We start from the raw sequence: 15,681 nt of genomic DNA on the forward strand, positions 1-15,681 counted from the left end.
CTATTAGGTTACTAATATCGTAAACAGTGTTACCTTAAATCAATTCAGAGTGGGTCACAGGAGCACAGATTTAGAGATGGAATGAAACTCTGAGATCATCTAACCCAATTTCTTCATCTTACAGGGCAGAAAAATGAGGCCCAGAGTGATTAAGTAACTTGCCCCAGGTCACACAAACAGCATCAGAAACAGGATTTGAACCCAGGTCTTCCAACTGCAAAGCCAGTAATTTTTTCCACTGTACCAGTGGGATGGGTGTTTGGGTTAAAGTAATTGGGATTTATGCTCTAAGACCCTCTGGGAATGGATGAAACACTACCTTGAAAATGCAATGTTATCCATTTTCCTTTGTGGACCTGGTGGCAATGCCAGAAATAAAAGAAAAGTAAATTAATCTAAATATAAGCAGGGCAACTTTTACCTTTCTCTTGTACATTCACTCAATGGATTTTGCCCTTCCTAAGTTCCCAGCCACAAGCTTGAGGCTCTGCCAAAAACCTTGATTGTTTACACATTTTCTGGGACTTGAATGTCTCTATGTGACGAAGGAGGGGGAGAAGAGTACCCCCCCCCACACACACACACTCCAAAATCCTTTCCTACCTACTAACCATGGGATTTTAGATACGGAGGGGAATGTGGAGATCACTTAATCAATGTCTCAATTAAGAGGAGGATAAAGGTTTAGCCCGAGATACTCAACTAATTTTTGACAAAACTGGGAGAAGTACTCAAATTTCATTGCTCCTAGCACAGAACAAAACAGGAAACAGAAAGCTTAGAAAGTAGACTGATGGATGGGTGGAAAAAAATACTTTGTGAATAAACGTAGGCCTCATTCTCCTGCCTAATACAAGACCTAGATAGGATAGGGTGACACACCAATGACAAAACCAACTACGTTCTAAGTGTAACTGAATCGAAATGCAGTCAAGCCACTGATCAGAAATCCTATGATGTTCTCTGGGTAATGCTTGCTGCAGAATTAGGTGAAACTCACAGTTAATGTCCTTGACCTGTCTGTGCATTTTAAAAGTACAAAAGCATCACTTCTAGGAATTTAAACATTTTATTGACTTCAGAACTCAGTCATAATCACTACACCTTGATTTTCAAGACTTCATTTTCTTTGTTCATTTCTAGGAGCTGTAGGTCTTTGCCTCTCATCTTCTCCATCATCAGATCAAAACTGGAACGAGAGGCCTCCACCTGGGACTCGGGCCCTTCCTCAGCAGTATGACCAGAGTGCTGGAATGAAGAAATATGAAAGAATAATGATCTTATCTCTTGTTTAAATTCAAAATCTTTGATGACATGAGTCATCCCATTGAGTTTCACAAAAGAAAGAGAAGTCAGGTTAGGGCATATAAGATAGAACAAATAAGGCTAATCCAGTACGTAGCCACACCAAGTTCTAGACCTCATCTCTCGTATCTGGATCTTCTATAGACTTATTAAATGCAATTCATACTAGGTTTATTTAGAGACCTGATTCTTCCTTACATGAAAAATTCTCTCTCATTTATTACCTGGGCTCAGCAAAGTCAAAAGTGTGGCCATACTTCTTAAGTAATGTATTCACTCTAGTTCTGCCATTCTATCTGTTTCAAAGAAGAAATCCAGTCCTTTATTTCTTTATATCCTCCTCCCCAAGCATCCCATAGTGCCTACCATGCACTTGAGAATAAACACTCAATAAATTCTGAGTAGAAAAGTCATTTTCACGGCTATCTATTCAGAAATCTTAGCAAAGGTAGCAAAAAGAACATAACTCAATGGAAAATTTGATATAAAAGATCCAGAAGAAATATAAGGAAATCATTAAAGACTAATTATAAGCTACTGCTAAAGGTTAAACTGTTTTACTTATGATATATGAAAATGTTATCAATATTCTTAAAATTATTATCATTACTAAGGTAGTTTGAAAGAAAAGTTGTGGCTGAGTTTAGTATGATGGGGTCATTCTAAAAAGTAAAATTGGGTAGGAAAAAGTAAAAAGGAGCAATTATCTCATAAAAACAGGGTGTGAAAGGAAGAACTAATACAGAGGAAACAGGTGGTGGTGGAGGGCTGGTGATGTTGGAACCTTTCTCTCATCTAGGTTGAAGAGAAAACAAAGTGCACATCTGAAGAGGTTTTGAAGTCTTCTGAACTTCTAGAGAGGTAAGAAAACTGAGGGATAGGGTGGGGGAGGGACTTTTAAAAGGGTGTATAGAATAAGATTAGAAGGGGTGAAAGATCAAGGAGGGATTTTAGAGAGGTGGGTAAAATAAGGAATAAGAGGGTTAAGGGGAAAAGATAAGGTAACGGGGATAGGGTAAAAAGAGGCTGAAAAGGAAAATGCTAAGTAAAAAAAGAGTATATACTGAGGGAAATTCACAAATAGTAATTAGAACTTTATCAAATCATAAGAATATACATCATTCCACAATTGATAAATGGTCAAAGGGTATGAACAGACTATTTTCTAATGAAGAAATCTAAACAATTTATCATCATATAAAAATGCTCTAAATCATTACTGATTAGAGAAATGCAGATTAAAACAACCTTGAGATATCATTTTATACCTACCAGACTGGCCAAAATAATAGAAGGGGAAAATGACAAATACTGGAGAGGATGTGAAAAAAATTGAGACACTAATTCCTTGTTGGTGGAATTGTAAAATGATACAACCATCTTGGAGAGCAATCTGGAATTATGCCCAAAGAGTTATTAAACTACCTATACCCTTTCACCCTGAAATATTTCTACTTGGTCTATTTCCAAAGATGATTAGGAAAAAAGGAAAAGAACCTACATGTTTTATTTATAGCAGCTCTCTTTGTGGTGGGAAAGAACTGGAAATTGCAGGAATGCCCCATCAATTGGGGAAAGCTGAACAAGTTGTAGTATATGATTGTGATGGAATATTACTGTGCTATAAGAAATGATGAGTTCAATGATATAAGAAAAACATGGAAAGATTTGCATGAAATAATGAAGAGCAAAAGCAACATGAGCAGAACCAAAAGAACATTGTACACAATAAGAGCAATATTGTTTTAAGAACAACTTTGAGCAAGTAAGTTATTTTGTCTATTATAAAAAACCAAATTAAAGGACATATGAAGAAAGATGTTATCTGTATCCAGAGGAAGAACTGATAAATAGAGGTATGTATAGAATAATTTTACACATATCTACATATCTATATCTATCTACACACATACACACACACACACCTATTTTGGTCTAATAATAGCCATCTCTAGGGCAGGGGGAGGAAAGAAAAAAATGTACATAATAATTTTGTTGTATATTTGAAAGGAATAGCAAGTTGTGCATAGTAGATTTGTAGTTTCATGTACAATCATCTTTTTATTGTACTATGTTATGGAAAGGCTTGCTTTATTCCACAAATTAAAAAGAAAATAAAAAAGAAAAGAAAGAAATAATACATTATAGAAAACAAACAAACAAAAAAAAAAACCTTTTTCACTTCTAGAATATTCTCCATCCCAAACACATAGGGTCTCCTTTAGCACTCTAACTCCACGGAGTCTTTTTATAGTTAACCTAAGGAAATCACAAAATAAAATCATAGTGACTTTAGCAATTTATTGTTTTCTCAAAGCAGAGAAGTATGGGGAAGCTTATTAAGCCAATACCTTTGCATCTAATTTGTGATTTGTGTTCTTATGACCTACATCATCTTTAAATATCTGGTATCGGATCTTCTCTAGTGTAGTTCGAATCTGCAGAAAGAAAAAAAATTCATTTTGTTGTTCAATTGGGCTTTTAGCAGTCTCCTTTCTCTAATCAGGTTTAGTGCTCAAAGTATATTAAAAGATCATCTAGCCCAATGGTTTTAAAATTTTTTGGTCTCAGGATCCCTTTACACTCTTAAAAATTATTGAGGACCTCAAATATTTATCAAGTTAGAAAGTAAAACTGATAAATTTAAAATAATTTATTAATTCATTTAAAATAACAATGATAAACCCATTACACTTTAATAAAAAAATTTATTTTAAAAAAACTCCATTATCCAAACCTCCCCCAATTTAATAAGAACAGTGGCACTGTTTTACATTTTTTTGCAAATCTTTTAACATTTGATTTAATAGAACACTGCTGAATTCTCATATATGTTTTTGCTTTCAATCAGTTGTAATGTTGTTTTGCTTGAAGTATGTGAAAAAAAATTTGGTCTCACACTGAGAAACTAGAAAAAGGAGAAGTATTATCGTAGGCAAATAACATCCTAGTATAAGTATGAAAATAGTTTTGACCTTGAGATGCTCTGAAAGGGTCTTGGGGATTATAGGTGTCTATGAGCCACACTTTGAGAACTGCTGATCTCATTTCACAGAAGAAAAAACTAAGGGGTTAAGTGACTTGCCCAAAGCTCTCAAACGCAATGAAGTAACACAGCTAGGACCCAAACCCAGGTTTTCTGACTTCAAATTCCATACTCTTCCCATTATATTACACAACTCCTGTTTTATGTTGTGAGGATCAAATGAGATAAAATTTGTTAAAAGTGCTTAGTACGCTGGTTGGCACATAATAGGAGGTGCTACATAAGTGCTTATTTCTTTCCTCTTTCTGCTCTTATGCCTCTAAGTCAAGGTGCCCAATATATGCATGGCAACAAGAATTATGAGCAGTGATATTTAAAATGACTAAGTCCTATATAAGCACCTTTTTTTGCAAATCTCTTTGGATATTTCTCAGCAATCTAAACAAAAATGAAGTTCTTGATTTAAGACCATGTCTAGTTAAACCAGAATCAAAGTCTATTACAAAACTGTTACTAAGGAAGAACGTTTAGAGGATAACATATCAGAAAGATTGATTCCTTTAAGAGGGAGACCGAGTGTTTTGCTGAGCCAGAGAATTCGAAACAAACAAACTGATGAATTCTGTTAGAATTTATTAACTCTGACATGATACATTACTCAATCTCAAGCAAGTCACAAACTGTGTAACAGTTTACAATTATTTTTAAAGCACCATAGAGAGGACTTTCTCTTTTAATCATTCATTCAATCAACAAATATTTATTGAGTACCTACTAACAACCATAAAGAATGCAAAAGTAGTATAAAACAAAATCCTTATGAAGAGCCCAAAATCTAGTTGAAAGGATAAAATTAAATAATGAGATACTTTGCTGTTGACGTTCAGTCATTTCAGTTGTGTCCGACTCTTTGTGACCCCATTTGGGGTTTTCTCAGCAAAGATACAGGAATGGTTTGCCATTTCCTTCTCTAGCTCATTTTACAGATGAGGAAATTGAGGCAAACAAGATTAAGTGACCTGCCCAGGGTTACATAGCTAGTAAGTGTCTGAGGACAGATTTGAATGAAGATGAGCCTTCCTGACTCCGGGCCCAGTGCTCTAACCACTATAGTATGTTGCAGACAAATTAAATAATACAAAACAATATACAATCAAGTGCTAAATGCTACAGAGTTCCAAGTCTGGTCAGACTCAATCCATCGGTCAGATTCAACCCTTTATTGTTTGACTGATGAGAGTCTCTATATTGTGCGCTCCAATCTTTCTACAGAAATCATTTAACACCAGAGGACCGGAAAGTAAGAATATCTCAAAGGACCAAGTTGCATCAATTGACACAGTGTATCTGATATACTAGAGATAACAGGACAAAAAATTTTATTTCAAAATAAAATAACATCTGCTTGTACTTATTTGTATTTTAAGTCTATTTGTACAAAGAGGAGAAATTATAATAAATTACAGTAAAATTTTTAAAAATTATTTGCAAATAATAAAGAATTCTTTTGTTAATTGATAGACCTGGTTTTTCTCATTATATAAATAATGTGATTGTGAGAAAACAAATACTACTACATTTAGTGTAATGATAGGGAAGCTACAATAGTATCTAAAAATTAGCACAAAGCAAAATAGCAAGAATGAACATTTCACATTCACCTTTTTCACATATTCTGTTTCCTCAATAATCTGGGCAGATGTGGATTCATATAATGCTAAATTTTCTTCTTCTACCCCTGCCTCCTCCTGGAGTACTTCCTTGGTCATTGTCAGGGTTGTCATTTTGTGCTGGTGTTATCTCTCTATATTTAGAGAAAACAGAATTGGGTTAAGTAAAAGGGATTTCTTTCTTTGAGCATAAAAAATGCATCCAAATGCAGCAAAAAATTCTGCAATTCACGTTTGTTTATGCATGTCTAGAAATCTAGAAATCAAAGCATGAAATGCATTTCCCCAAAATAATCATTACTAAAAATTCAGTAGTTTAAGAACAGTAGAGAAGAAAAAATGTAAACCTATTTTTTCCATTTAGGATAAGATTATCAAAAGCCAAAAGAAAAGAAAAAAGTAAAATCTGAAAATGAACCATTAATGAACAGTTCAATTTGAACACACAAAGAAAATACCTTCGTTTACTAGTCTCATATTGAAAAGAGATAGGCATAGCCAAAGGCCTCCATTTTCTCTTTAATCTAGGAGACAACCAATTTATGGTAAAAATCCTAGATATTAGGCTTTCTTCTCTTTATTCTTTGTGTCTTTTAATGATTCTATCTGAGCATTTGCTTTTAGCAAAAGTAGAGCAGAGGAAGCAGGCACAGTGGATTAAATTTTAGGCTAGAAAGAATTTCTGAATTTTAGGAATACACGAAGAGTCAGTCAATCAGTCAGTCAACAAATACTTAGTAAGGGCTTGCCAAATGCTAGGCTCTGTATTAAGTCCTGAAAATACAAAGAAGGGCAATATCATGGTCCCTGCCCTTGTGGGGCAAATATTCTAAAGATGAAGACAATGTGCAAGTAATTATGTACATACATGGTAGATGGAAGATAAACTGACAGAAGAAGGCAAAAAACAACTTACCAATTAATGCCTCTGAGCTATATGGTTATTCTGGGGAAGACAAGGGATAAGAAAATGGAGGAAAGCTATACTACTCAACCTAGTTTTAATTTCTATTACCAATTTCTCTCTTCCCTTTATTTCACTTCATCTTTGCTCTTTCTTTTCCTTTGTTTAGTATTTTATATCATAAATCTGACATTCTCCATATTTAGCTAAAAATATGCAAATTGACAAAGATATAAGATGTTATTTATTATTCATGATATTCTTCACAATAAGGTTGTCTGTATTCTAAAAATAAACAAATAAAAAAACCTGAGCCTATGAAGATTTTGAAAATCTTATCAACCTGTTCTATTATAAAAGTCAAAATTCAAAATCCTTAGTATTTAAGTGTTTTATCTACAAGTCAGAAACAGCAAGGAATCCCTGTCCTTTGGCTGTTGAAACTACCTAGATCAGTCATGAAACACAAACACCCTTAATGAGAGGGGATAACTTCATTTGCTCCCCAATTCTAAGGTTTCCTATCCAAGATCATCAGAATGAAGTAAGAGCTTTGTTTCAAGATCTAAAGGTAGTTACAAAAGGGTAACTGCCACTACAATCTTTGGCCTGGGCTACTTTACTCTACCCATGATCCATTGTTCCTTTAAAAAAAAAACAAACAAACAAAAAAAGGGGACACATCTGCCAGTAGACACTAAAGAACTGCCATGTAGAATAATTACTCTTGGGGAAAACCCAATTTGGGCAAGCATTTAAGCCTGAACTAAATCACCCAGATCAGTTTTCTGTCTAGGTCAGCAGTAGCAGCAGCAACAGTTAACTATAGGTAGGAAGGTAGCTATATTTTCTTAGCTTAATCAGGAAAAGTAGAGCTGCCATCTTGTAGAAGTGATATCTCATTATTAGGGGCATTTGACTTCTGCTGTGGAATATTCAAAACAGCTTTAAGAATAAATTAGCTTAAACAGGGAAATAAGAAATACAGGAAATGGGGTATAGAATGCTATCCTGCCCTATAGAAAAATATAAAGGGAAGGGGATAAGAGAGGGAGGGGAGAGATAGAAGGGAAGGCAGATTAGAGGAAGGGGTATTCAGAATGCATGCCATCTTGGTGTGGGGGGAGGGGTGAGATGAGGAGAAAATTTGGAACTCAAAATCTTGTGGAGGTGAATGTTGAAAACTAAAAATAAATAAATTTTTTTTAAAAAAAGAATAAATTAGCTTATCCAACCATTTTGGAGAGCAATTTGGAACTATGCCAAAAATACTAGAAAAATGTGTATAACCTTTGAGCCAGCAATATCACTTCTAGGGCTGTATCCCAAAGAGATCATAAAAGTGGGAAAAGGACCCACATGTACAAAAATATTTATAGCAGTTCTTTCTGTGGTGGCAAAGAATTGGAAATTGAGGGGATGCCCATCAATTGAGGAATGTGGTATATGAATGTAATGGAATACTGTTATGCTATAAGAAATGATGAGCAAGCAGACTTCAGAAAAACGTGGAAATACTTGTATGGTCTGATGCCAAATGAAGTGAACAGGACCAGGAGAACATTGTACACAGTAACAGCGACATTGTTCAATAACTAACTTTGATAGACTTAGCTCTTCTCAGCAATGCAAGGACCTAAGACATCCCCAAAAGTCTCATGATGAAAAATGCTATCCACATCCAGAGAAAGAACTCAGGAGTCTGAATGCAGATGGTAACATACTATTTGATCTTTTTTTTTCTTCTGTTTTGTTTCTTCTTTCTTGTGGTTCCTCCTATTGGTTCTAATTCTTCTTTACAACATGACCAATGTGAAAATATGTTTAATAGGAATGTATATGTATAACCTACATCAATTGCGTGCCATCTTGGGGAGGGAGTGGGAGAAAATTTAAAACTCAAAAGCTTATAGAAATGAATATTTAAAATTAAAAATAAATTAATTTTAAAAAGTGGATTCAACAAAAAAATTAGCTTAGAAAAAGGGATCTGCAAGAACCACAGCCTATGATAACCCAAATGGTGACATTCACCCTTTATTGCCAAACCTATTCACAGAGTGCTAGCCCTTTCTTAATCGTTACAACAAGGAAGAAGAAGAGAAAGTCCCGACTTGTAAGCATGGCTGTGTGAACCTGACAAGCCATTTAATCTCTCTGTGACTCAGATTCTGAATGTGTAGAATGGAGATTGCTGCAATACCTACCCCGTTTTGTTTCATATAGTTGTAGAAATGCTAGCAATAGCGATAAGAAAAGAGAAATAAATTAAAGGATAACTGAATAGGAGATAACTTCCAATTCATTTATAGGGTTGTTTACTTAGAAAATCCTAGGGAATCAACAAAGATACAAATTGAGACAAATAATAGTTTAAGCAAAGTTGAGGACACAAAACTAATACACAAAAATTAACAGCATTCCTATTTAATTATCTAATAAGAACAAAATCCCACAGAAATAACAGAAACAGCAATAATAAAAAAGGAAATTTCATTCAAAATACATAAAATATTTGGGAACCAATCTACCTAAGCACACAAAATACTTGTCTAAATTAAATTATAAAATGTTCTTTAAAGAACAATCTAAATAGCTGGAGGAACATTCAGTGCTCATAGCTGTCCCATGACAATATAATAAAAAGGATATTACTGAAGCTAATTTACAGTTTTAATGCAATGCTTGACTAAATATAAAAGGCATACTTAGATGTTCGGACTCAATAAAATAACAACAAATTTCATTTAGAGGAACAAATGATCTAGAAAATCAAGGGAAATCATGAAAAAGTGAGGAGGGAAGGGGTTATAGCATTTCCAGATTTTAAACTATTATAAAGCAGAAGTCATCAAAACCATTTGGTATCAGTTAAAAAACAGAAGTAGATCAATGGAACAGGCTAGATACGGAAGAATCAGAAATAAACAAACTCAATACTCAGTGTGCAATCATTCAAAAACATAAATTACTTAGGAAAGTACTCCTTATTTAATAAAAACTTGGAAAGAAACTATAAAGTAGTCTGACATTAAATTAGCAACATTTAACACCATATTCCACAACAAAATCAAAATGAATATATGTACTTAATGTTAAAGATTATATCACCAACAACTTAAAAGAGAAATGGATCGTTTACTTTTCACAGCTGTGGGGAGGAGATGTTTTCTTAACTAAACAAGGGATAGAGGCAATTTTAAAAGATTAACTAATTATGTGAAACTGAAAAGTTTCTTCACAAATAAAAATATTGCTAGGATAAGAAGGGAAGTAGCCAAATGAGAAACATATCTTTGTATCAAATTTCTCTGATTAAAGGTTTGGTATCCAAGAAATATAGAAAACTAACAAATACATATGCATATATGTATATATATAAAAATATATATGCACATATATAATGTATTATATATGTATATACTAAAGATAAAAAGCCATTCCCAATACATAGGTGGTCAATAGATATCAATAAACAGTTTTTAAAAGAACTGCAAACTATTAACAAACATGAAGGAACGCTTCAAATTACTAATAAGGGAAATGAAAGCAAAATAATTGAGGTTTCAGGGAGCAAACTTCAAACTGGTAAATACAACAAAAGATGAGAATAGTCATTTTTTGAAGAGCTGTGGGAAGGTAGACACATTAGTGCATTGTTAGGAGACTTGTGAATCAGTGCAACCATTTTCGAATGCATTTTGGAATTATGCAAATAAAGTGACTAAAATGCCCATATCCTTTGATCCAAACATTCCACTACTAGGTTTAGTCCAAGGAGATCATTGATAAGAATACAGTCCTAAAAACATACAAACAAACAAACAAACAACAACAAAAAAAAAAACCCAGTTCTCATATATACCAAAACACCAAAATATTTATAGCCTATCAATTAGGAAATAACTAAAAAAATTGTAGTACAAGAATGAAATGTGATATTACTGTATTGTAAAAATAAAAATGACAAAAATGATGAATACAGAGAATCATGGAAAGATTTACAGCATCTGATACAGCCTGAAGTAAGCAAAGCCAAAAAAAAAAAAACATGCACAATGATGAAAACAATGTAAATGAAAGAAAAAAAATCACAAAACAATCAAAAGTGAATATTCCAAAATTTAAAAGAACAAGCACAATCCCAAAAAAGAGCTATGAGAAGACACCCCTGACTCATTCCTTTACATAGTTGGGAGGCTCACAGTTGTGGAATATACCATATGTATTTAGCCTTCATTTGATATATTAATTGGTTTTCCTGACTTTTTTTTTTCTCTTCTTCCACATTTTCTTTAAAACATATTATGTGTCATACAGGATGACTCTCTGAGAGATGGAAGGGTTAAGATTATTGAGAGAAATTCTAGAAGTATAAAAAACAAAATATATCAATAAAATTTTACGGTGAAAATAAATCACAGGTACTTTATTTAGTAAAATTTGACTGTACTTGAAAAATAACAGTGCAATGAACATAATTACAAGAATCTTTAAATGGGGTGAAGTAACATATTGGAGTAGGCTCTTTTACATTACCTTATATTGTAAAATGCTATTCACTGTGGGATTCTGGTGAAGTTTTCTTATTTACATTTATCAATCTTAGCTAGTAAAATGGTTGATTAATCTACCACTCTCAGTCTGTAAACAATGTTTTTCCACATGGAATTTTCCACAAAGAAATAATTGTGGCCCAAGAGTCATGATTCAATTTTAGTTATATAATACGTCAAAGGATAGATTCAATTCATCTTTATCTCCAGTTGTCTGATGTCTTCAACTTAGAATAAAACTCAGCATTTTAATTAATTTTGATTTATTTTGTGAACTTGAAAATCTTAGATCTTATTCAAACTTCTAAAAATCCTTCAAGGCCTAATTTCTACCTCCTTCATAATGGTCTCGCTCCAATAGTTCATCATGGTGGGGGAGGTGCAAAGAGGTTTATCAGCTAACAGCATCCTCTGGCAGCCTCTGTCAAGCTGGCAGGGCTTCAGATATGGGCCTGACACTAAATCATGCCTTCTATTGAAGAATCAGCCTACTGTACAAGTTGGTATATACTACTCAGAGAACTGAACCAAAGCCACGCTGACATCATTTCTGTAAATGAAACTAGAAGGACAATTTACACATTTCTGCTCAGAGAAGCAAATAAAAGATTTGGGAAACAAGAGACATCCTTTGGTGACACTGAATCAGGAAGGGCTATGTTTGAATCCTGCCTCAGACACTTTATACCAAGATACTTTCTGCCATTATTTACTGATGATCCCCACTGATGGATGTGCAATAGCTGGCCTGGAAAAAAAAGCTGGACCACGGGCCAAAGGTAACACTGGTTTTCTTCCACACATAGGAAGAAGTCTTGCTTCCTAATGTGAGTTAGAGGATTCCTGTTAGTTTTCTCCTGCTTCCAATATTTATGTTGATTTAGCCTCTTGGAGTCAGAGGCCAAACTGTAGTTTTTGTCATACAATAGGAGAAGGTAGAGAATGAATTAGTCTTAGGAACTGAAGGTCAATAATAAGCAAGAAACCACTAGGTTGTTTTTTTTATTTTAAACATTTTTATTGATATATTTTGTTTTTACATTGTCTACATGTATGTGTCCCTCTCACTCAAAACAGTCCTTACAATGAAAGAGACAAAGACAAATTGACAGAGACAGAGAGAGGAAAAAACAAAGTGAGACAGAGAGACAAAGAAAGATAAAGACAGAGGGACAGACAGAAAGAGGGAAAAACAAAGTGAGATAGAGACAAAGAGACAGAGACAAGAGAGAGACAGAAAGGGAAATGAACAGAGACAGAGAAACACAGACAGAGTCACACAGAGAGACACAGAGAGACAGAGAATGAACAAGTTCAGCAAAACTAACCAACGCATCAAAAATGTTTGACATTATCTGAAGCGTTCCATGCCCATAGTCTCCCCCTCTCTTCTCCCTCCCTGCCCCACTTCTGCAAAGGGAAGAGGTACCTTTAATTTCACAGCATGAAATTTCCATTGTTCTGTGTTGGCTATTTTTTCCATCTATACTGTTTTAGCCATTAGTTATTGTATATATTATATGTATATTTGTGTAAATGAGCCCATCTTTGGCAGTCAATATACGTCACTGGAAAAGGTGGCTAAGGAGGGCTTTCCCCATCCCAACAGAAATTGTCAGTTACAGATCTCTAAACACACCTGTCTTCACCCACGGAGCTTGGCTTTGGGCAAAATCCTCCCTTTGGTCGCTGTCCCTTCTGTGTATGGGGATAAAGCCCCAATTCAGTTAAAACTTTGCCTTTTGGGAAGTTACACAAATGTGTAAATTAGAAGTTTATAATAACACTATTGCACCTTCTAACTAATGCTAACAACAATACTGTTGTATGTTCCACTGGAAAGTGGGGTGGATCTGGCTAGGCACCATGCTAGATTCCCCATCAAAGTGAAATGGTGACCACTGGAAGGAAAGGCTCTAACCAGTTCTCCATTTGCTGCTGCTACGGCTCAGATCACCCCTTGAAGAAAGGTGCAACTTCAATGTGATCCAATTCAATCTACTTCAGCCTTGAAATATTCTGCATCTCCCCAGGCTAAAAAGAAATTCTACAAGGAAAAAGGTCCTTAGCTAGAGTTTAAGTTACTTCCTCCACCAGTGAGAAAATCTGTTTGAATCTCTCCAAATTTCTCATCTCTTTTTAGCATTGATCTCCTTGGGGTTTATGCCTAGCAGGGGATACTCGGGTTCTAGGGTATAGACATTATAGTCACTTTCTTCTCATAATTCCAAATTGCCTTTCAAAACGGGTAGAGCTATTCATAGTTCCACCAACAGTGTATTAGTATGCCTTTCTTTCTACAATCTTTCTACCACTGCCTATTTCTACCTGGGTCATTATTTTTTCAATTTCCTTTTTTTTACTAATATTAATTTGACAAACATCAATAAGCGTGAACATTTCCTTACACAAAAAAGTATAAATTAGGAGGATTGCATATGACATTGATCATCTATTATGTAAATAACTTTCCTAAAAATAGTAGATAATATATTTAACTTAGTAGCTTCAACATTGCCCTTGCTTCCTTGTGTCTCCTCAAATTCTTTTTCCTCTTTTTTTAACTGTCTTATTGGTGCTCCTTTCTTTCTTTCCTTTTTTTTTTGATATCACTATTCCCCCAACAAATCGTTTCCATAGCTCTCTTCCTCTGCATGTCCCGTCCCCCACAAATAAAAGCCTTCCTTTGTAACAAATAAGTATATTAAAAACAACAACAGATCCAGACATTGGGCATGTCTGAAAATGTGTGTCTCATCTTGTCTCTCTATTCTATCACCTGGTTTTCTCTGAGGTGAAAAGTAAGGTTCATAAGCAGTCTTCTGGAGTTGTCTGATCCATTGTGCTAAGCACAATTGTCCAGTCTTCCAGTTTTTTTTTTTCCTATACCATTTTGTAGTCATTTATAAGTGGTTCTGCTCATTTCATTCTCTATCAGTTCAAATTAATCCTTTTGGCACACATTCCTTTTGGCATTTTGTATGCCAAAATTATATTTATTATTCCATGGCCATCTATATCATAATTTGTTCAGCCATTCCCCAATTTATGGGTACCCCTTTGTTTTCCCATTCTTTGCTATAACAAAACATAATGTTATATTTTTGTAAATATGGGTTTCTTTTCCTCCTCTGGGGGTGTATTACTATAGTGGTGGTATCAGTGGGTCAAAGAATATATACAGTTTAGTGACTTTTGGGGAATAGTTCCACATTACTTTCCAGAATTGTGACCAGGGGTGGGGAATCTGCGGCCTTCAGGCCACGTGACCTTCTAGGTCCTTGGGTACAGAGTTTTGACTGAGTCCAAATTTTACAGAACAAATCCTTTTATTAAAGGGATTTGTTCCATGAAGTTTGGATTCAATCAAAGGGCTGCACTTGAGGACCTAGAGGGCCACGTGTGACTTGGAGGTCGTAGGTTCCCCAACCCTGAGCTAGACTAGTTCACAACTCCACCAACAGTACACCGCTATGTGTAACTGGGACACTTTTAACACCACGCTACAAATAATAATACCATTTACATAGTGTTTTAAGGTTTCTGAAGCACTGCACATATGTCATTTCATTTGATCCTCACAATAACCCTGAGAAATAGATAACCGTTATTACCCCCATTTTACAGATGAAGAAACTGAGACTGAAAGTGGTTCTGTGATTTTTCCAGGGTCACCTAACTCAGAGGTGTCTGTAGCAGGATTTGAACCCAAATGTTCCTGACTTCAGAGTCTAGCACTCTTAACCATCTAGCTTACTACCACCTCACCTAAACTTTCCTTAGTTCAATATAATTTTTTTCTGACTAAAATCATGCAGTTAAAAAAACACCTATGGTAGCCAGAGCTGTAAAAAAGAAATTCGTTGGCATAACACAACTTAGCAAGGAGACTTATCTACTTTTAGTAATTACTAGTAAACAAGTTTCTAAGCAAGAGCTTATTTCCCTGTACTTTTCATTTACACTGGTTTAGCAGAAATCAATGAATCTCATCAATAAGACAAACAGGGAGGCACAGAGATTTTCAGTTCTTTCTCTTTCAGGCTTCAGGGAGGGAAGGTTATTGTTCCCTTGTGTATTACTGAACCAGAGAAATTGGCACCCACTAACCTAAAGTAAAATCCCACCATGAAATTGTGCACACACAAGGCGGCAGAGCTTTTCTGTTGATAGCAAGGTTCTCCATTTTTTCCTGCTTGCATTATGCTCATTGCATGAAGTCTTGGTACACTACAGAGCCCCCTGGATAAGAAATACACA

At 34.8% G+C, this 15,681-nt stretch overlaps 1 protein-coding gene across 6 annotated transcripts in view; it reads right to left on the minus strand.

The window, feature by feature from the left end:
• The window catches only part of CCDC68 (coiled-coil domain containing 68), a 91,267-nt gene that overhangs the window by 39,464 nt on the left and 36,122 nt on the right, over positions 1–15,681 (minus strand). For all 6 annotated transcript variants that reach the window (XM_027868996.1, XM_027868992.1, XM_027868995.1 and 3 more), the window contains exons 2-4: positions 5,953–6,095; positions 3,657–3,743; positions 1,105–1,248 (exon numbers count right to left, since the gene is read on the minus strand). In XM_027868996.1, the coding sequence (XP_027724797.1) occupies positions 1,105–1,248; positions 3,657–3,743; positions 5,953–6,075 (354 nt within the window). In that variant the 5' untranslated portion in view covers positions 6,076–6,095. The remainder of the gene's footprint in view (positions 1–1,104; positions 1,249–3,656; positions 3,744–5,952; positions 6,096–15,681) is intronic.

The sequence above is a fragment of the Vombatus ursinus genome, unplaced genomic scaffold (assembly GCF_900497805.2).
Source record: "Vombatus ursinus unplaced genomic scaffold, bare-nosed wombat genome assembly UNPS02014791.1, whole genome shotgun sequence".
NCBI lineage: Eukaryota > Metazoa > Chordata > Mammalia > Diprotodontia > Vombatidae > Vombatus > Vombatus ursinus.